Source organism: the organism of the source record quoted next, unplaced genomic scaffold (genome assembly GCF_019419815.1).
Source record: "Pyrus x bretschneideri cultivar Hongxiangsu unplaced genomic scaffold, Pyrus_bretschneideri_v1 Contig19, whole genome shotgun sequence".
In the NCBI taxonomy this organism is placed as follows: Eukaryota; Viridiplantae; Streptophyta; class Magnoliopsida; order Rosales; family Rosaceae; genus Pyrus; species Pyrus x bretschneideri.
The window spans coordinates 3,330,580-3,351,763 of record NW_025999490.1 but is presented as its reverse complement, the minus strand read 5'-3'; the positions used below and the strand labels follow the sequence as shown (position 1 = coordinate 3,351,763).

Below are 21,184 nucleotides of genomic sequence, written 5' to 3'. Positions count from 1 at the left end.
TCATCACTGATCATGGCGGATGGTTCGTAACGTTTTGTGGTTTGGCATACATTCGTTTGCATCTGCAACTGGCAAATGTTTTGACCGTCTTGTTTCAATGAATATATACATTTCCACGTGCTTATTCCATGCCATTCTTAATTCGGTTGATTCCAATTCCTAATCACTCAATAGTTGATGCACACAATAACCTGAAAAGTAGATGAATATATAAATACGCATTATAATATTTTAAGTAATCATGTTTTAAATTATAAGTAAGGCAATCCGATTCTTCACGAGAAAGGGAAGAAAAAAAAAAGCACATAAATAAACAAATCGAAGACAAGACATCAAATACAAAATATATATTTTTCAATCATTTTCTTTTGTTACATATTTAAAAAGCACGTAATGTGAGAAGCAAAAAAATATAAGAAAGAAAAGAAAAAAAGAGTTTATAGAAAAATCTAAACGGCTTAGAATCCAAGACAAGTTTACAAATAATATTCACTCTTAAAATGTACTTAAGATACATTTAAAGCATCTCCAATAATGTATATTTCTTGTACTTATAAAATGAAGAAATACATGATCATTTTTTTGAACGACAATAACAACTATACTTTTAAATATAGAGATTGTGCTTCCTTGGATCTACATACATACATACATACATACATACATAGATACATACATACATACATATATATATATATATATATATATATGAATGGTGTACAATGCCTTTATGGATTTATCAATGTTGATGAGCAAATAATCAAACCAATGAAAATACCAAAACACCCAGAAAAATCAAGCACACAAGAACACAAGTTTCATATATAGTGGTTTGGTCAATGTCCATTCCATTTAGAGTATGAATCTCACATTGGAAAAAGAAATGACTTTGCATGTGTTTATCAGTAGTTATTCTTTATATTGTCAATTGGTTTATGGTCATGATAAACTTAAAAATTCATAAAATATAAGAATGTGTTAAGTGTATGAATCTCATATCCCAACGGTCAATATCGCAACACCTTAAATGAGGGCCAATTTCACAATAAATTGCAAACCAGATTTCTTTAACATGAGGCTTTGGGACCATTGTTACTTGTAATTAGTAACAAAAGTACAGCTAGCTCACTCTCTCTCTCAAGTAAATTGAGGTACTATGTAACATGAGGACGAGGAGGTCTTGACAGGTCCATTTTTGTTTTCATATACATATTTTTCATGTGTGAACACTTAATATGATTTGAGTTGTGCATAAAATTATCAAAATAAAATTTGATCAAGACATCCATTGTATTGTTCGTTGTCCCAATCAAATTAACCTGCCCAAAAATGCAAAATTGACAATAAAAAACTGGATGGTGCTATTCATACACTCATTTTTATTTTCCACATACTCCTTATCAATTTCTGTCATTTAAACTTTATACAATTCATTCGACCGAATAGCTGAAAATTGAGAAAATGTGAAAAGTAAAAACAAATGTATGGATAGCACGATCCTAAATAACCTTCTGTGTATTCTAATATATTTATTAATATAAAAGATGAGATGCGAATAAATTATATATATATATATATATATCACACGTGATAATAGCCAATATACAACGTATGTATAAGTGACTAGCAGGTTCCAAATAATTTGCATGGCCCAAAATCTATAAAAATCTCAACCAATTGATGAGTGAAAGTGAGGGATGAACCCACTTGAAGTCTATCTAAGCCACAAGTCGTATGCGGTCTAGCATTTTCCTGGGCAGCTGTATCACATATCTATTTAGTTTTATTACGATGATATAAGGGTTCAACGTTTAAACTTGAATGATATAACTTTATTGTGTGGTTAAAACCGTCATAAAATCATTGTACATAACCTATTGTACGTTCAATATATAAATGTATGGATTATACTTGCATTTGGCTAACTTGGAGTACTAACGGTTCCCAATTTCCCATCATAATACCATAGTTTTAATAATCTGATATCATTAGTTTAACAAAAACTTTCTGTGGCAAATTAAAGAAGTCTCGAAAAGTTGGTAGTAAATAATAGATGGTGTAAGTTATCTGGGGTCCTCTGTAACAAGTATATATATTAAGAAAAATCCTTCTCGTTTGGACTATTAATATACAAAGTTACAAGAGAGGGAGAGAGAGCTTCTGTTTGGTGTGGAGTAGCATTGAGTAAAGTTGAATACTTACATTTGTTGAGCAGTTGTTTTGATAATTGACATAGATCGATGTTGCCGACTGGACTGTTTTCTGTTTATTTAGGTTGGAGTACTGCAGCCGGCATTGCAGGTACCCTTCTTTATCTTAACACCATATCTGCTTCATTACGCTTCTTCCATTTTTTGATCAAAAGCGGGGGAATTGAACTTCGGACCTCCGGTGCAAGGGTAAGTTCATAGTTTTATGTTTTTTTTTTTAAGGAAGCAAAACCATGTATTCTGTTGAGTGACTTTATAAGATATTGTTGTGGTGATTGGAGGTTTTTGGAATCTTGATTTATGAAGAAAAGCATATGTTGTTCAAGATGCATGTGAGGCTAGGCTAACCAGGGCAATATGCTCACTCCTTTTACCCGTGTTTGAATCCCCTTCTCCGTAGACAGAGTTAATTTAGAATACCGCCTTGTCAAAAAGATGCCTAAGAATCAGTTGGAAATATATGTCTATGCAGTTTTGGAATCTAGAAAAAGAAAAGAATGTCTCAGATTGCTAGTTTAACACATATCTTTGTCAATTGCAGGGAATATCTTTGCCCTTGTGTTATTTGTGTCACCAATGTAAGTTACTTAAAAAGTTCACGAAAAAATGGAGATTAATGAAATTTTGCTCTTTATTCTGATCATATAGCCATGTTTTGTTTTCCAGACCAACATTTAAGAGAATTATCAAAACTAAGTCAACAGAACAATTTTCCGGATTGCCTTACATATATGCACTTTTGAACTGCTTGATATGCTCCTGGTATGGCATGCCTGCTGTGAAAACTGGGATTATACTGGTGGCTACAGTCAATTCAATCGGGGCCGTTTTCCAGTTAGTCTACTTAAGCATTTTCATTAGGCACGCCGAAAGAGCGATCAAGGTGATATTCTTCCCCAAATCTACCAGCTCATGTAGACAGCCAATGCCTATTAAAACACTGCATGACTGCGTTCTTGAAATTTCTTTTTGCAGCTGCGGATGATGGGATTGATAGCGGCAGTTATTGTTGTGTTCGCGTTGGTTGTCTTTGTGAGCTTGGGGCTTTTAGACTACAACGAGAGGCAAACGTTTGTCGGATACCTGAGTGTTGCTTCGCTCATCTCAATGTTTGCTTCGCCGCTGTTTATCATAGTAAGTTTGCGTGTTAAATTTTTCGCTCACAGGTTTTGGACAGCGCAATTTATCCTCACACATATGGTTTCGCGTGTACCCTTTTTCAGAAATTGGTGATCAAAACAAGGAGTGTCGAGTTCATGCCATTTAATCTTTCTCTCGCGACTTTTTTGATGAGTCTCTCTTTCTCTGCATATGGAGTGCTCAAGGAAGACCCTTTCCTCTATGTAAGTGTTGTGTTTTCTGCAGCAAGATGTTAACATGCCAAACCCGAATTTCGGAACTTGTGTTGATCCTCTTCAAATTACATTTTGGATGCAGATCCCAAACGGTATTGGAACAATTTTAGGGCTTGTCCAGTTAGCTCTGTACTCCTACTACAGCAAAATATCCGAAGACGCCTCAAGAGAGCCATTGATAGTTTCATACGCCTGACGAACATATTGGCATCCTTAATACATTAAGAAGTGAAAGTTTCTTTCAGCTGCCAAGAGGAAAAGATTGCATTCGGGATGTGTAGGATCGCCGGAAAGGCATTGATTTTGTCTGTATCACTAAATCTATATAAGCTTCTTGGCCTGAATAGGATGAGAAGTACTCTAAAAAGTGTTACAGTGAGAGAGCAGTGTATCAGATTTTGTATGAGTTTTACAGGGTGGAAACTAAAGCATATAGAAAAAGGTAATGTTCCAACTATTCTTTAGTTGGAAAATTTCTCTTAGTGTTATAAATAGGCAAAAGTTAGAGAGATAACATTTACTAGTGACTGGAGCGAAGTAGGTGTAAAATACCACATAGTAACTATAACACAAGGAGATGACAAATAAAAGAGGGAGGGATAGATAGTGATGTTATTGATCTTTTCTTATTTTCAGTGTATTTTGATAGTACACGGACCGCTCTATTTATAGAGCAACTCCAAACAAACGTAATAATTACATCTTGAAATTTACAGTACACACCTTTTGAAAATACGATCCTTATTCATTTCCCAAGTCCACATTACTGTGTAGACATTAATCCACCAATAGTTTCAACATTACTGTGTGGGCATTCATTAACCCATAAATATTTTCAACACTTGGTATCTTTTAACTACTACACATTACAAGATCAACACGAAATGTAACGATATTCTGAGTCGTTTACTAGCAAACTCCTAATTAAAATAAACAAAATAGCATCTCAAATTTGCCTGAAAGTTTTGTTTATGAAGTCACTTAGACTTTGAAGACTAAGGCGCATGGGGTGTCAACTGTCTACTAATGATATCAGAATAGATAGTTTGAAAGATTCAAATCATCCGACTACCACTGCATTAACCCGTGAGATGCCATAAACTTCTGGTTTTCCTTTGAAGTCGTGAACATATCCTTGCACGTACTTTGCCAAATATTGGAGGTGTTAGAAAATGTACGTTCTCCTAAAAACAAAGCTACCATTTTAGAGCAACATCTTTTCCACCAGCTGATCTATTTTTTTTTTATCAAAAAAAAGAAAAAACTATAAAAAAAGTAACCAAACTCGAAACTTTTGGGTTGGATTCCATCCAAGTAACAAAAAAAACAACACAAAAACTAAGGCTTCTAAATTTTACGTTCCCTTGTATTATACACCAACAAATATAACTAAAAAATTATCCAAACCTATGTCGTAGAAAGGTTTAGGGTTCAGGTTTTGCAAAAGCCCAACTTTGATAAAACAATGAAGGCAGCCCAGCCCGTTTCCAAAATAAGAACAGTTGTAGCCGAACAAAAGCCCATCATCCCATCAAAGTATAAAATCCAACGCATACCGCTCCGAAGCCCTCTAGGGTTCTTGTAACAAGCTTCAGCTGCTCGTTTCTGTATCGACGCCGCGGCAAATCCACCATGGTATCACTCACCCTCTCTCTCTCTTCTTCTCTCCCACAGTATTACGTGCAACTTGGTTCTCTTAGTTTTTTGTTTTGGATCTGGTTATGCAATAATTACTGATAAATTTAATCGTGAATTTGATTCGAAGGGACTGTAGCAATTTCGTGTTATGTTTCAGCTTAAATATAAGATTAAATAATTTATATTTGGGTTGAAGTTTATGGGTTTAATCTGATTTCGTTGATAGTTTAGGGCTTTGCTGTTGTTTTGCAATTTTGTTCTTATGCTTCCTACTTCTATGTCAGATTGCATAAATCCGTTTGGTCAGTAATTCGTTTCTCCTGTTTATTACTGTACCTGGGTCTTCATCCGATTGCTGAATCGTTTTCAATTTTGCTCTGCTGTTTGATTTATTTGCTTCTATGTCAGATTGCATAAATCGTTTTCTGTTCTGATGGTCTGTTCGATTTCTTTTAGAAGTTTAAAGATTACACATTTTTCTGTTTGATTTGTTTGAAACTTACTTTATCTGGGTTTTGATCAGATTTCATAATCCGTTTTCTGTCTTGCTTTTGGCTTGATTCGTTTGCATATGGATCGTAACCTATGTCGTAATTTTTCAGGTGAACGTTCCCAAGACGAAGAAGACCTACTGCAAGAGCAAGGAGTGCAAGAAGCACACCCTGCACAAGGTCACACAATACAAGAAGGGCAAGGATAGTCTTGCTGCTCAGGGAAAGCGTCGTTACGATCGCAAGCAGTCTGGCTATGGTGGACAGACAAAACCAGTCTTCCACAAGAAGGTATACGACAGCTTAATTCATCCCTTGTTATTTGATTTCAAATTTGTTGCATCGTTAACTTTGACGTTGACAAACAGGCAAAAACTACTAAGAAGATTGTGCTGAGGCTCCAATGCCAGGGTTGCAAGCATGTATCCCAGCACCCGATCAAGGTTAGTGTTATGGTGCAAATTGCTCCATTTGTTGTCTGCCTTAGATTATCGATAATATCTAACGCGCACTGGTTTTTTCTGCAGAGGTGCAAGCACTTTGAAATCGGTGGAGACAAGAAGGGGAAGGGAACATCTCTGTTTTAAATGCATTGCTTTGGCTTGTACTGTTATGTTACGAATGTTGTTGAAGCTTCAAAGCAAATATGGATGAATTGTTTCAAGTTTTTGTTAGTTTTACGTTGAACATCGATGCGTTTGTGACACTAATTTAACTATCAGTTGAGATTGAGATTAGAGTAACAATGCAGCCTTCGCCGTGATTTCTACTGTATATGTTTCAATTTGCATTCGTTTAGAAGTTGCTCTTCAGTTTTAATTTAATTTGTTAACAGTGAAGGTTTTCTGGTTCGGAATTTTAGATTTTATTGATGTGACGGACTTACATGGATCGTTGTGTTCCAAATCAATCATGTGTCGTCATTTAGATAAACTCGAAACATTTGCCTGTCGTGCTAAAATGTTTGGAACTCAACAGTGTACTCCCTAGTGTGATGTAAGCCAATATTTGTTTTGAAGGGTTTGTGGGATAAGTGGGGTCTTGAGCTTGAGAGTTGTTTAGCTTTGCTATTTGTTTTTGATCAACGGGAAACGCAACCAATGCAAAGGGAGGGTTTTTGGGTTCGGCTACCTTCTTGTTTTCCCGACCAATATACGTGGGTCGGAGCATTTTGGCTCACCGTCACAAACTAAGATGTATGCTCATTATACACTTAATTATTTATCATGTGTCTGTTCATCTAATTCAAGTTAACTTTCATATTAAATGTTTTTTTTTAATTTTGAAAAAAAGTTAACCAAACCTAAATGAAATGACACATGACGGATGATTAGGTGTATGATGAGCATACACTATAATTTGTGGCAGTGAATAAAAATGCTCCCGACCTACATATGTTGATCAGTCTCATTTCTATTAAAGAGATAATACAATTTGTGATAAGTGTCTTTTCTTAACTGAATGCTAATAAATTTAACAAGGAAATATGAACAAATTAAATATCAAATTAGGCTGTCTATTATATGATTTTGCCTAACTTCTCATCGCTTTAATATAAAAATATTACTGTACTTGTAAAATTAAAAAAAGAAAAAGAAAAAAAGAAATGAAACTTCGATTCGAACAGAACAAGGGAAGTCAAAGGGCAAAACGGTAAATTCACAAAAGGGAAATGGAGAATCTAATAAATATCGCGCAGAAAGATCCGATGATTCCCATCCAATCCAAGTCTGCGAGTATTTAAAATTTTAAAAATAAAAATAAAAATCCTAGCTGTATTGGGAGATCGAGCGAGACGAGAAAAACCCTAACCCCTCACTCTCTCCCTCCCTCCCTCCCTCCCTCCCTTCTCCTTCTTCTCACGCCTCCTCTCACTGTAAAGCCCTAGTCCCGCATCCTATCCCCACATTCGCGAGGGGGCTATTCAGCCCTCTCGCTCTCGCCGCAACGCACGATCTCTCGGTTGTTTTGCTCTCTACTTTCGATTCGATTCAGGTGAGTTCTCCTTCGATCCTTGGCCTCTGATTTCCCAATTTGTTTTTTTGGCGTTTTTAGTCGTTGTTTTGATCTGGGTTTTCTTCCTTGTTACTTTTAGTTTCTTGGGGTTTTTTTTATTTTTTTCCGTCGGTGTGATGATTTTGTATGGGGTTTTTAGGCGTCTTATGTTTTTGGGGTTTCAGTAATTACGTTGTATTTGGGGTCAAATTTCGTTAATGCCAACAGCGTGATTTTTCGCACTCGGATAGTTCGGAAGTCAACAGATTTGAGTTGGGTTTGATGCTTGGTTAATTTGTGTTGAAGTTCTGTAAATTACTATTTAGTAATTTGGTACGACCCTTGATTATAGTTAGTGAATTCCATAAGTTTGAGGACTTCAATTGAAAGTTTATGGAAAAAGGTGGAGGGGTTTATCTAAATAGTAAATACCAAGTGTTCCTGTTTTTTTTGAACTTTTACTGTATACTATTAACTGTTAAGTAGTGCACTTGTTACATTCGTAAAATATTCGTCGCTCATTTTCTGCAGAGAGTGGTGATTTTCATGCCTTTATTGTGAGAGGGAACTGGTATTCTTAGTGTTATTACGTATTAGGAGGCCATGCAAATTTGTCCAAGAACTTGAAGTTCGGGTTTTCTTGAGAGTTCACGTAGTTCCTTACGATGATTGCCACTAAAACCATGCTGTCGAGCAACAAGCTGAAGATTAAATTTGCCTGCAAAAGAATTGAAGCTGATCCTGGAAAAAAATTGGAAGCTGATACTAATTATTCTAGGAGTCACTCGCATGACTATGGGCATCAAGCCTCAATCAGGGAGGTCAGTGCAATGGCGAAATCTTCACTTCCAGGTTCTAAGAAGCGTGGATCCTCTGTCGATCTTGAGGGTCAGAAAGAGAAGAAGAGGAAGATTGATCGTAGTGTGAAGGTGCAATGCTTGACAATCCTTAAAACACTGATGACTAAAAAGGAAAGCTGGCCTTTCAATGAACCGGTTGATCCTGTGAAGCTGAGAATCCCAGATTACTTTTGCATCATCTCTCATCCCATGGATTTGGGCACGGTAAAATCAAAGCTGCAGAAAGATTTGTACTCCAGTGCTGAAGAGTTTGCAGCCGATGTCAGGCTGACTTTTTCTAATGCCATGCTCTATAATCCTCCTGGCAATCCTTTTCATCATCTGGCAGAGAACCTGAATAGTTTTTTTGAGATTAGATGGGGTCTTTTAGATGAGAAGTTGAGTCATGGAAGCTCCAAGGTTGAATCAGGGAATCCATCAAGTGGGCAAATTAAGAAAGTAACTTGTGCTAGACAGAATCCAGGCAACTCTCCTCCCTTGCACAATAGTTTGGTGAGCAAGAGGCCTATTTCAGGCGAAGAGAAGGTCAGAGTCCCTGTTGGTGCAACTGATGCTGAGGTAAGTGATAGTCATGAAATTGTGATTTTTTATGTTTACAATAATGCAGACTGGATTGCTTCAAAAACAAATAAAATTTGGAGTTTTAAGCCTGTCAGCTAATAGATGGTAGCTTGTCTTTTGTTCTATTATTTAAAAAGCTGATGCTGTTGAAGAGCATTTTCCTTTTCTACCTGAGTAATGTATGTATATTTTGTTTATAGGCAGAGCTCTCTAAAACAGCTCAGAATTCTAATCCCAAATTGTCACAGAACTTAAATAGAAGCACCGATAGTGCCTGTAAACAAGCTTCAGGCTCTATTAATGCAAAGCAGCCATCAAGCCTGGTTTGCTTAAAATGTGGCTCGTGTGGCAACATTGCATGTCAATGCAGGCGTCCTAGTGACTCAACCCATAAGTCCTTTAATGGTTAGATTATCTTTTCATTTGCTGCAACTTTCCTGTAATATAGTATATGGTTGAACAATGGATTTATTTCTCTCTCCTCTGGTTCAGACAAATCTTCTGAAAGGTCAATGGGCAGAGAACATGGTTTGTCTAATTCTAATGTACCCAGACTGGTATGTATGATGATGCTTCTGTTACTGTTGACATTTCTCATGAGGACTTTTATGTTTCTTAGCGATAATTGGAGCTTTTATTCAATTATAGGATTGTCAAACAAAAAGCTTGTCAACATCCCAGACGAGCAAATCAGATCCAGAATCTGATGGTGAGATGACGCAGCATATTAAGATATTTAGCCACTTAGTTATTTTTAGTGATCTGATCCAGAACGATGTTGCAAATTATGTGAAGGGGCTTTAAGTGCTTTGGATGGTGAAAACATATGTTCCAGTTCTCGGCTTACAACTCCAGTATTGGATGCTGCTTCTGGGGAAGGTCAGTTTATTCACCAGCAATGCCAAACTTAAGTATGACCGCTGGCTATTTAGCTTGGCATATTTAGACTTACTAATTTGGTGGTCTTACTCATTTCTTTCAGGATGGAGCACTTCTCTTTTTGATGTTGAACTGTCACCAAAAAGGGCTCTTCGTGCTGCAATGCTAAAGAGTCGCTTTGCAGACACTATTTGGAAAGCTCAACAGCAGAAACTCCTAGATCATGTAAAGCTTGTTGGATACCGTGTTAGAACATTTTCACGTGATTATTTGATAGCTTTTAGCATTTGGGTTTGCTTATCCAATGTTTCCTCCTTGTATCCAGGGTGATAAAAGTGATCCACTTAAGATGCAGCAAGAAAGGGCTAGACTGGAGAGGAAGCATCGTGAAGGTAAATAACTTGTTTTTTGCCTGAAAATAATCTAGTTTTGATTTTCTAGCGATGCTACTTTTGTTTCTTCCTTTAGTGTATTTCATCATTTTGGGTTGGGAGATTCTTTATTTTATGCGACTGTAGCCAATGGTTATACCATGTTACGTTAGCCTAATGGTATTTTTTCCTTTCTCGTGACTTGCAATGAGAAAGTGCTCGCTTTCGATATGTTTGTTTGCAACCCCCCCGACTTTAGCCTTTTGCATTGATTGCTTTCTTTCACCTACTCCTAAGCCTGTCTCTGCGGAAAACATTTAATATCTCAATTAGTAACATTCTATTATTGTTAAATTCATAAGATACTACAGTGCATCAGTCATAGACCAAGATCTCCTTATTGATCCTGTTGCCACCTGCCTATAATTGACGGTCTTAAGCTTACCTTAATTACAGAGAAAGCAAGGATCGAAGCAGAAATAAGAGCTGCTGAAGCTGCCACACGAATGAGGGCTGAGAATGAGTTGAAGCAGCAACGGGAAAGAAAAAGAGAAGAAGCTCGAATGGCAGTTGAGAAGGTTTACCTTTGTTTTAAAGTTTTTACGGGTTCTTGCATGAATGTTGTCTCTTTTTTCGCCTTTGTGGTCTGACTTTAATAAAATCCCTTATCCAGATGAGGCAAACAGTTGAGATTGAGACAAGCTTGAAGATCCTAGAGGAACTTGGAAGGTTTACTGGGTTCTCCGTATCCGCTCCTATTCTCAACTTTAATCGTGGGTCTGGGGCTTTCGGGGGGTCACATCCCCAATCTCCTTTGGAGCAGCTAGGTTTATTTCTAAAGCCCGAATATTCAGGAGATGACGATGATGACGACGACGACAACGAATCAACGCTGTACGGGGATGGGGAGGAAGGAGAGATTGTTTGATACGCGGTGGTTTCCGTCGGTCTGCTATTATTTATGTGCGCTCTATTTTTCTAACTCGGGATGTTTCATATTAGTCTGCTGAGAGGGAAGAGAGACCGATGTAAATAGTTTTCCAGTAGTGGACATGTTGACTGAACACACGTATATAATATATATATATATATATATATATATATATATAGTTCTCTATCTTAAAGAACGAAAATGATATTGTTCTTCATCAGCTCTCTCTCTCTCTCTCTCTCTCTCTCTCTCCTGGAATGTTCTTAGGCAGAGTTGTATAATGCTATAATGTATGGTTCGATGAGTAGTGATTCATGAGTTCGAATTTGATTCTACTTTTCACAATGATTTATTTGAAGAAATTCTTAGGTCCGGATGATATGGGAAGTTCCAACCACGTGCCCATTCGGTCAAAGACATTTCCTTCGGCTCCACTAGATGTGTTTACGGCTCGATGGGCTTGGTGGTTTGGTGGTCCAGACTCAGAAGAATTTCTCTTGACTCAACCCTGTTCATAAATACGAAAATAAGTGACTCTTGTCCTTATTTTATATACATGCGATTATTTTGAATTTTCAAATTGAATTAATTAAAAAATATTTAAAAGCTAAAAATAATTAAGGTTTTTTAGTTAAAATGATTTATGAGTTTAACATAATATTTCACTTTGATTCTGACATTGAAAATCGATAAAAGTTGTTATGAGTTTGTCTATCGTAAATCATTTTGATCATTTTTGTGAAAAATCTTTGTTAAATTGTGGGCCTGTCCAATAAACCGTTCCTTAGTAAAGATTTTTTAGGGAAAAACTAAAATGATTAATGATGGATAAATTTAGAAATCACTTTCATCGATTTTTAATGTCAAATACCAAAATAAGAGTTATATCAGTTTCAATGACTATTGTGAGCGTTTATGGGCCAAGCCCACCACCATTTCCACAATCTGAGCTCTGTAGATTGCCTGATTATCGAAACGCAAATGTTTCACATTTCGCACAAGAAAAGAAACGCCGAGAGAGAAAGAAAAGAGAGCGCAAGAAACTCCTATGCAAACCGTAACAATGGTGGTCGAAGACGCACCCAAGACTTCAGCTTCCGAAGATCAGGCCAAGACCGAGGCGCACCTTATGCCGAGGGCGGAGGACGACGACGAGACCGAAGAAGGAGAGATCGTTGGCGATCAAGATTCGGCTTCTTCGAAGCCGTCGAAAGGAATAGCGCCGCAGTCACACCCTCTGGAGCACTCCTGGACCTTCTGGTTCGATAACCCCGCCGCCAAGTCCGCCAAGCTCAAGCAGGCGGATTGGGGTAGCACCATCCGCCCGATCTACACCTTCTCTACCGTCGAGGAGTTCTGGAGGTTAATTTCTTTCATTTCCTCTGTTTTTGGGTTTAGTTTTGTTTGGTTGGTAGGAAAACTGAATCTTTCGCGTTTGTTATGTGCTTGCTGTAGTTTGTGATAAACAAATTTGGCGGTTTTGGGTAAAGGAAATGGATTTGGTTTCGTATCGATGTAAACCTAGAAATTGGAAACTATGGAACTCACGGAACTGCTCTGTGATTTAGAGTGATGATTTGCTTCCCCACCGTTAAAAGTTCGAGATTTTGGTTTCTATTGTTTTCCTACATTTTCTTAGTGCCCCCAATGTTTTCATTTCTTTTCGTATCTTTTCTGTAAATTCGTTACTGGGTTCTGTTTGAGATAAATGTTTTGGGGTGTTTGTGTCGATTTCGGTTCCTTACATTACTCGGTTCTGTAAATCCACGTGTTGATTTCACACGGCGTTGAAATAATTGCTAGAAGCGGTTTCCTTAGATCTTTGGGGTGCTTCGAAATGTATCAGTGTGGATGTTTGCGATCCAAGTAATGTTATTTAAGCAAGCACGGTAGTATTTCTGTTGTGGGATTTGAGCTAATTAACCGTATGTATAACGAACTCTTTGGTTCCTTTTTCATAAAGACACCTAAATCGAAAATGTTATCTAAAAAAACTGTATGTAATGAGAATTACTTGCATGGAACTGCACAAATTATCCAGCAGTTGCGCTTGCTGTCTGCCCCTGTTCCTATTTCTTTATAGGGACTCAAATTTGCTCATAATATTTGTTTTGCATTCAGCATTTACAACAATATACGTCGTCCGAGCAATTTGAATATGGGGACCGATTTCCATTGTTTCAAATACAAAATTGAGCCAAAGTGGGAGGATCCTGTTTGTGCTAATGGAGGAAAGTGGACTGTCACTTATCCTAAAGGGAAATCTGATACCCCTTGGTTGTATACGGTATTGTCTAAACTGAAAGTGGTATTTGAGGGTGAATTGACATGTGTATATATGTGTGCGTGCGTGTGTGGGCCTCTAATTGTTGTATTTTCTGGTACTAGTTGCTAGCAATGATAGGAGAACAGTTTGATCATGGAGATGAAATCTGTGGAGCAGTTGTCAATGTCAGAACTAGGCAAGAAAAAATAGCTCTTTGGACCAAGAATGCAGCAAATGAAGCTGCTCAGGTAATTGCTGATTGACTCCCTGTATGATGTGTATTGCACGAAGGCACATTACATACATGAAAGTTGAAAATTATAAAACTTTTGTATCATTACATTAGATAGAATTTCACAGCATCACATTTTTGGGTTTGTTGCTTTAGCAGAAGGAAAGATTTCCTTTTTATTTCTAGCATAAGTTTTTTTTTGTCTGTGTTGCTATAGTCCTCCCGGCTGCAAGGAAGAAAGAAAGAATTATTCGTAAAGTTGATCAATTTATGTTTCTCCCCCTAAATCTGTCAAGACCCTCGGCGATTCAACTGCTTTCCCCTTTAGTCAAATGTATGGTCCCTTATAAAACCAGAAGGTGGCCACTTGGCTGCTATAGGGCCAAATGGTTTATAGGAATCTATTTTGTACATAACTTATACTTGTTGAGCCGGACTTATTGCCTACTCTAAACACCGAGCGTGGAAACAGGCCCTTTCTTTGAGAATATGGCAGTCAGATTACATGCACTTATTGTATTTATAGCTATGAGTTGCATTCTGGTAAAGAAAGTTGCAATGATGTCTCATAGCCACTTTCTTGCTGCAGCTGAGCATTGGGAAACAATGGAAGGGGTTTCTGGATTGCAATGAAACTATTGGATTCATATTTCATGTAAGGATGTTATTTCTTACGTATATTATTCGTTATTCTATTCAGTTTCATGTCATGTTGGGGGCCTCGTAAATAAGTAATACCCTATATGCTCTGGTTTTTGCAGGAGGATGCGATGAGACAGGAGAGAGCTGCCAAGAATAAATACGTAGCCTGATGTGTATGGTGTTGTTCTTTGGTAGCGCTCAATGCTGTCCAAACTGCAACAGCATTCTATACTAGCATGCAGAGTAACTTCTGACTAATGTTTGCTCTCTTCGGGCCTCGTACGTTTACAATTACGGATTTTAGACGACTTCGTATTTTCGGTTTAAGATGTGAATGTGCTACAACGGATGAGTTATATGACTGAGTTTGTTGAGTTGTTTACGTCCTACGAAACTGTTCTGCTTGCATCCGAATCTACTAGTTACTTGGAAGACTATAAACGCAAGAAACAGAATCGCATTGAAGACTCTTCAATTATTTCGTTTAACTCGATCTTATTGTTAAGTAACGAACGCAGTCCATACAACCATCACGTAACTAACATCCACGAAGAAGTGGAGGACCAGCCAAGTCTCCATACTTTTATTGTTGGAGGACCACCTGCAAGTGTAAGACGGGAACATCGCAGGAAGCCTCTGTTGCTATAAACCTTACCGTCACCCTATAGTCATCGGAAAGGTTAACGGCCTTTCCGATGGCCGGTTTGGTTTGACGACGTTTTGGGTTTTGATTCTCGCGCCTATGAGGCGGAGATTGACACTGCAAATCGTCCTTGAAAGAACAAGCTCTTCTAGCGAATTTGAGTTGCCGTTCATGCAAGTTATATTTGTTCACTTCTTGATGCATGTAGGCGTGGCGCATGTATTTGCCGGCGCGGATCGATCTTTGATATGATTTTAATCTTGCTTTTCACCAATTGTGCAATATGCATTCCATGTCTTGTGTTATTTATAAGAAAAACAAGTGGCATCATGGAATTGGGGCAATTTTGAAGTTGATAGAATAGTTTAATCCCGCACATCAACCATTTCAATTTTAAAAGTGAATTATATGCTGTAGGTTGCACGTGCCTTGTAGCTCAATTGGTAACTTAAGAGCATACGATTATGCATTTGAGGTTCCATGTTTGAATCTCTCTCTATAGTTTAGATGAATTTAATGTAGATTATCTTATCTTTTATATAAAAATAAAAAAAAATTATATGTTATAGGTTACGTATAAGAATAATATTTTGTCATATTTAAGCCTAACACGTGCACAACCATATTGGGTGACGTGAGAGCACGTGGATAACATCTGATAATGTACGAGAAGTAGAGGTTTCACCCTCAAACTAATTGGCAATAGGAGAAATAACCCACCCCCTATATGCACATGCAAATTTCTTTAAATCTCCGACATGGGATTCACACTACCAACGCAAATCACACACTCAACTTGCAAGGAAAATAAATCTGAAAATTAACTGTCTGCAAGCTTATGATTCTGTACAACCCAAGTTCAGACATTTGATAAGAAATTTATCCCTGAGAAGATATATACTGCACTTACTTGTACCTGTATAGTAGTTGCATATATATATGTCCAAGTTTATATTGCATGCCCTTATTTTCTCACAGTGCAAAGGGAGATGCCAAAGTTGTCAACTTCTTTCGAAGAAACAGAGGAATAAAGGAGCTAAAAAAACAAATTCACAACTCCTGGGAAAACCTGAGATGAATATTCGACGTCGTTGCAAACTTGCAATATTCAGTTTCTTGATTGTATTTTTGTGCAATATCCAACATCATGTTAATTGACTTTAATTCAATGTGTGCGTGAACTATATCCTATCTTGCCAATGTGTTCAATGAGTGTTTTCTGGACACCTGGGTTTGAAATTTCTTCATGTTTGATACGGTGCTAGTATTTCTATTTATTTTTACTTACGTTTTTAGAATTCATTCTATGTGTCATATATTCAGAGAAATGGGTCACTGGCCCATTCATAACCATATTAGTATTGTCACACTTAACTATTTTATCACAAAAGGGGATAGCATGAATTGATATTAATATTTTTATTTACAGGTGGGTGGGAAATTATGCAGGTGAGAATAACAAACTAACAACACGCTTATGAAATTGTACCAAACTCATCCTAACTTGATAAAAAACGTGACTCATGTCAAGTTGGAATTCAAAAACTTCACTTCTTCAAGAATTATTTCGTTTTGTAAGACATAACTGTGTATAAATAAAACTTAAATCAGGGATTTTTATAAGATATAAAACGATATATAACACAATAATCATCACTTTATTAGAACAACCACACATTTTATTTCCTTTCTCACTTTTACTATATAGGATACACAACATACCAAATAGAAGCTGGCTTGCTTGCTGTACAAAGAGCGCCTTATTTCATAGCAGAATGATTCATTCCCAGTTTCCAGAATCCACATATTTGGAAAAGCATATGTGCATATATATATGCACAACATTAATTATTGTCACACCATATAGTACTATATATCTTGATTAATGACTCATTGATTAAATAAGTGATCGATCAGTCATTAATCAAGCATTTTAGATTTTCATTTGCTCCAAGTACGATTTTCCATCAAGCCTACGGCGGGAGATGAAATCGTTGATGTACTTTTCCATCCCAACCCTTTGGAACAGTGGTGGGTTTTCTGGGGTTACCAAGCTTCTGAGTGGCCCAATCTCCGCCTCAAATTTAGGGTTGAAGAACATCGCAACCGACACCCTTTCTTTCTCTGAATTCACCATTACCCTGTGTTCAACGCTTTTGTAAACTCCGTTGCTCAGCATCTGCAAATGTAATATAAATTTTCCTTAATATTGGTGTCCCCATATATGCCATGATCTAAGGTATAGTATTACCATATGAATACACATATAATAACATAAATGAATTAATAGCACGGGTACAACGATTTGACTTTTTACACATAAGAAGTCATTCCTTCTCCAGTGACGATATGAAACAATTACTCAGTGTCATTGAAAGAACATGGACTTAAGTCGTGAAGCCAAGTATTGTCCTAATATGATAGATTCAAGTTTTTATTTTATTGTTAAATGATTGAACTCAATAGCCTCAACTCATTAACAGTGGAGTGATACTAGAAATATCATCTCTTAAATTATATTTTGTAGATTACATGATGTGGAAGAAGGAATCCAACTGTCAACCATCACATTATGTGATCCACAAAATATGATCTAAAAACATGATCTCCATAATATTTTTCTTAACACTACACTAATTTTCCGCTGCGTTGTTCGTTCATTCTTCTTTACATTAACCAATTTTCCACAGCCTGGTGTGTTCATTCTACAGCCCAATCCAATAATATTGATAAAGCAAGTACGCACCGTTTCATTTTAAGGAGTATTGCCTGTTGCTAACGTGAGTGTGTGGAGTACTCATGCATCATGCATCATGCAAATCTCAAATTTTCTTTCTGCCCGCGCTCACGTCTTTTGCTGCAGCTTATCTAATTTATGCCTCAATTTCACCAATGTTGTTTATTACTTATATATTTAACGTTACATATTTTACCGCTAAATTTAGTGTAACAATCTTTCTTTATTCAGTTAGATCATTAAAATCAAATGCAACAGTTAATAATTGTCCGCACCTAGTGCTTGTATAGTACTGAACAATTTCGTTTCAAATATTCCCACACACTCATATATAGAGATTCGAAATCCGACGTTTGCTAACCTTAGACCTACTCCAAAGCTTGGGAGTAAAACTTAAATTTTAGGTTCTAAACTTACCTCAACTTGCTCCAACCTTTGAGCAAATATGAGTTAAAACTCAAAACTCATTTCTAGGCCAAATTTAGCCTAGGATATTCCACCCATAATTAGTGGGGCTGGCCCACCATATATGTACATTTTTTTTTAGTTTTATACTTATAAATTCATTAAATCCAATGGTTAAGATCTAATTTGATGAAATCCAATAGTAAATAAAAAAAAATCTAAAGGTCCAAATTTAAATCCAACAGCTAAAATAATTTAAAAAAAAATCTTTTATGTGTTTCATATTTTTTCATAGTGTTTCACGAGTTTCATGGTGTCGGTTAGTGATTTTTCAATATTTATCAAAATATAAATATTTTTAGGTTAAAATGTTCATAAAATTAAATTAGGATAGTCTACATAATTTTTTTTTTCTTTTAAAAAAAACTTAGCCTAAATTCATTATTTAATAATTTGGAGCTAAAATTTTAACTCAGAAGGATTGGAGCAAAAAAGTTATTTCTAGATTAAAACATAAATTTTTTCTGGATTAAAACCTATATTTTATGGACTAAAAATTTTAGATTTTAACTCAAGGGTTAAAGATGGTCTTAGTAGTCTTTTTCTCTTTCGTTTATTATCTTTTTTTTTTATTTCTACTTTGTGGTCGAATATATAGCCTAGAAAAGAAGTGCGAGGAAAGAAGTATATACAAGACAAACCTCAAAGATGTCCCCGACATTCACTACAAAGGCATCTTTTTGGATGTTGACAGGCATCCAAGCCCCGTCCTTTTTAATTTGGAGACCGCCAACTCCATTAAGCTGGTTGAGGATGGTGATCCCAGATACATCTGAGTGAGGTGAGATCCCTATAACCAGCTCTGGTTGTGGACATGGAGGATAGTATGTCATCCTCACTGATTGCATCCCGTCTTTATCGAACAACTCCTCTATCTCTCTCATCTCTGTCTTCAGAGCTTTCACCATAAACCCAAGAAGTCTCATGGCAAGTTGGTCCAATTCCACAAAGTATGACTCCAAGGTATTCCTAGTATATACCAAGAAAACATGTCAATTTAATAAAAAATTTGAAAAACGGGGTGCATGCGTGTTTGAATGCGTAAGAGAACAATTGTATACAAGTTTAGGGGCCATTTCATAATCATTTTCATTTAAGTTTTGAGCTTTTGTTTCATTTTGTTTTCAAAAATAAAAAATTGAAATGGTTATCAAATTGGGCGCTTAAAGATTTATCAAAGAGAGGACCTGATGGATGAAGGGAGCTCTGCGAAGAGGTACGGCTTTCTTCGATGAATAGGGTTGGTTATCATAAATAACCTATCACCCCAGTCAATCTTTTGGTCTTTGGCATTGGCTATGTTTCCATAGCCTTCAACATCACCTGACCTTATTGCATATTTCATTTTCTCTTCCAAGGGAAGCTTAAAGAATACTTCAATCTCATGTTTCAGATTCTCTAACAGCATCGGGTTAACTCCATGGTTTGAGTTTTCTCCAACTTTAGTTTGATAAGTTATGTAGACATATATATAATAAATTAAAATTCGTTTACACAATAACAAAAATTAATCTAGAAATTAGAAATAGGAAGAAAAAAATTAAAGCCCTATAAAACTAGCTATGCTTAACTATGAAATCTTAATTCCAATTTATTAGTTCATCGGATATTAAATTCATGTGAATCTACTATAACTTGTCTTGATGAGGAGATATATAATATTTAAGTGGAGTACTAGCTAGTGTCTATGTTAAGAAAAAGTATTTAAGTCCAAGAAATTTGAAAGATCAATATTAGACCTGAAAAATGCCCCAGTCTTTGCAAGCTGAGTGCAGTTTCCCCAGTTGATTTGCAAAGTCTGAGGTTTCTCCCTTAACTAATTTCGTCATGTCGATGGTAGGGATAGAACGGAAGGTGCCCTTATTATCATCAGAGAGTTCAGATGGAGTTGGTTCTTGTTCCAAACGAACGTAACATTGTGGGACTGAAGTTAAGGGCTCTTTGGCGGTCTCTATGACGCTTAATAGCGAATTAGAGCTTTCAGAGCCTGCTGGGAGCTGCGATAGTGATGCCATTTCTTATTTCTTATTAATGAGCTCAAGTGTATACACACCACAAAGTTATGGGTGTTTATATAGGCTAAAACGAATGGGCAAAAACTGCAAATATTGAGAGAGAAAAACTCTTGATATCAAATTATTAAAAAACTAGGGCATAGTTGTGTAATTAAAGTGTTGTCCCCTTTACTTGGTCCAAATCATTGGGAGTTTTTCGGCGAAGAACGACGTCGTTAATTTACGCCTTACATGCATGTCGTTATTTTACTACTAATACCTGAAGGTAACTTTTCGTTGGAGATTTTACCAATTTGGAAAAGTAACTAATAACTAGCTCTTAATTTTGTGATACAAGGAGTCTCAAATTCAAATTTATTATCTCTCTGTTGGTCAGAAAACATATATACATTTGCTAGTTTTTCGATGAGTAAATAGATCGAACCGATGACTTATAGTCAATTGGAGATGAATCGGTGTCTACATCATTTATGGTAGCTATAAAAATTAACCTGAAAAGAAACATCCCATATATGTTGCCTGCATATCTGTTACAATCCTTTAAGGTGGCAGCTGATAGATTGAACAGTGATTGATAATCTCTTCCCAGATGCATGTTGCAGGCTTGAGCCCATTTAATTTATAATATGTACAAACAATCTATTATATGCATTAACTATATAGATGACTCTTGACTAAATTAGCGTAATGTTTCAATCAATATATCTTGGCTCCCTTATCTCTTTGCAATATATGTTGATAATTAAAACGCTAAGGAAAAAATCAAATGGTTTATGCTGTGAACATCAAGTTAGATAATTGTATATGTCTAAGTTCAATGAGAATTTGTATTTCTTAGAAATTCAAACATATTCCATTTTCTTATTTTGGAATTTGGACCGGGTGGAAAGGGA

General features: G+C 36.5%; 5 protein-coding genes across 6 annotated transcripts; 4 read left to right on the top strand and 1 right to left on the bottom strand.

The window, feature by feature from the left end:
- Positions 1-1,922: 1,922 nt before the first annotated feature.
- On the top strand, positions 1,923-4,047 carry LOC103943454 (bidirectional sugar transporter SWEET2a). The gene is made up of 6 exons (XM_009353777.3): positions 1,923-2,301; positions 2,752-2,788; positions 2,877-3,093; positions 3,186-3,344; positions 3,434-3,553; positions 3,648-4,047. Exons 1-6 carry the CDS (start codon positions 2,241-2,243, stop codon positions 3,759-3,761), a joined length of 708 nt encoding a protein of 235 aa, XP_009352052.2. The 5' UTR covers positions 1,923-2,240; the 3' UTR covers positions 3,762-4,047.
- A 995-nt stretch (positions 4,048-5,042) lies between these two features.
- Positions 5,043-6,457, top strand: LOC103944756 (60S ribosomal protein L44). Its single transcript, XM_009355232.3, has 4 exons — positions 5,043-5,200; positions 5,806-5,985; positions 6,063-6,137; positions 6,222-6,457. Exons 1-4 carry the CDS (start codon positions 5,198-5,200, stop codon positions 6,279-6,281), a joined length of 318 nt encoding a protein of 105 aa, XP_009353507.3. The 5' UTR covers positions 5,043-5,197; the 3' UTR covers positions 6,282-6,457.
- A 987-nt stretch (positions 6,458-7,444) lies between these two features.
- Positions 7,445-11,511, top strand: LOC103943464 (transcription factor GTE12-like). Of its 2 annotated transcripts, none has more exons than XM_018646514.2 (10): positions 7,445-7,689; positions 8,221-9,107; positions 9,359-9,515; positions 9,603-9,667; positions 9,759-9,819; positions 9,906-9,989; positions 10,093-10,214; positions 10,315-10,381; positions 10,817-10,938; positions 11,034-11,511. In XM_018646514.2, the coding sequence occupies exons 2-10, from the start codon at positions 8,355-8,357 to the stop codon at positions 11,286-11,288; spliced, it is 1,686 nt and encodes a 561-aa protein (XP_018502030.1). In that variant the 5' UTR covers positions 7,445-7,689; positions 8,221-8,354; the 3' UTR covers positions 11,289-11,511. The 2 variants fall into 2 exon arrangements, with proteins under 2 accessions (XP_018502030.1, XP_009352061.1); XM_009353786.3 differs by having other exon boundaries at positions 7,447-7,689; positions 9,311-9,515.
- Positions 11,512-12,264: 753 nt separating this feature from the next.
- On the top strand, positions 12,265-14,813 carry LOC103943473 (eukaryotic translation initiation factor 4E-1). The gene is made up of 5 exons (XM_009353799.3): positions 12,265-12,653; positions 13,413-13,578; positions 13,680-13,805; positions 14,379-14,444; positions 14,551-14,813. The coding sequence occupies exons 1-5, from the start codon at positions 12,340-12,342 to the stop codon at positions 14,599-14,601; spliced, it is 723 nt and encodes a 240-aa protein (XP_009352074.1). The 5' UTR covers positions 12,265-12,339; the 3' UTR covers positions 14,602-14,813.
- A 2,090-nt stretch (positions 14,814-16,903) lies between these two features.
- On the bottom strand, positions 16,904-20,291 carry LOC103943488 (probable 2-oxoglutarate/Fe(II)-dependent dioxygenase). The gene is made up of 4 exons (XM_048582586.1): positions 20,014-20,291; positions 19,464-19,706; positions 18,918-19,245; positions 16,904-17,253 (listed from the first exon to the last, which is right to left on the bottom strand). The coding sequence occupies exons 1-4, from the start codon at positions 20,289-20,291 to the stop codon at positions 17,008-17,010; spliced, it is 1,095 nt and encodes a 364-aa protein (XP_048438543.1). The 3' UTR covers positions 16,904-17,007.
- Positions 20,292-21,184: the final 893 nt, after the last annotated feature.

Coding starts and splice junctions, on each gene's coding strand:
- LOC103943464 (XM_009353786.3), top strand. CDS start 8,355: ATGATTGCCACTAAAACCATGCTGTCGAGCAACAAGCTGAAGATTAAA. Junction 9,990..10,092: donor GGATGCTGCTTCTGGGGAAG/GTCAGTTTATTC, acceptor CATTTCTTTCAG/GATGGAGCACTTCTCTTTTT. Junction 10,215..10,314: donor AGCAGAAACTCCTAGATCAT/GTAAAGCTTGTT, acceptor CCTTGTATCCAG/GGTGATAAAAGTGATCCACT.
- LOC103943454 (XM_009353777.3), top strand. CDS start 2,241: ATGTTGCCGACTGGACTGTTTTCTGTTTATTTAGGTTGGAGTACTGCA. Junction 2,789..2,876: donor GTGTTATTTGTGTCACCAAT/GTAAGTTACTTA, acceptor TTTGTTTTCCAG/ACCAACATTTAAGAGAATTA. Junction 3,554..3,647: donor AGGAAGACCCTTTCCTCTAT/GTAAGTGTTGTG, acceptor TTTTGGATGCAG/ATCCCAAACGGTATTGGAAC.
- LOC103944756 (XM_009355232.3), top strand. Junction 5,986..6,062: donor AACCAGTCTTCCACAAGAAG/GTATACGACAGC, acceptor GTTGACAAACAG/GCAAAAACTACTAAGAAGAT. Junction 6,138..6,221: donor TATCCCAGCACCCGATCAAG/GTTAGTGTTATG, acceptor TTTTTTCTGCAG/AGGTGCAAGCACTTTGAAAT.
- LOC103943488 (XM_048582586.1), bottom strand. CDS start 20,291: ATGGCATCACTATCGCAGCTCCCAGCAGGCTCTGAAAGCTCTAATTCG. Junction 19,707..20,013: donor GACTGGGGCATTTTTCAGGT/CTAATATTGATC, acceptor AGTTGGAGAAAA/CTCAAACCATGGAGTTAACC. Junction 17,254..18,917: donor ATGTCGGGGACATCTTTGAG/GTTTGTCTTGTA, acceptor TTACATTTGCAG/ATGCTGAGCAACGGAGTTTA.
- LOC103943473 (XM_009353799.3), top strand. CDS start 12,340: ATGCAAACCGTAACAATGGTGGTCGAAGACGCACCCAAGACTTCAGCT. Junction 12,654..13,412: donor ACCGTCGAGGAGTTCTGGAG/GTTAATTTCTTT, acceptor TTTTGCATTCAG/CATTTACAACAATATACGTC. Junction 13,806..14,378: donor CAGCAAATGAAGCTGCTCAG/GTAATTGCTGAT, acceptor TTCTTGCTGCAG/CTGAGCATTGGGAAACAATG.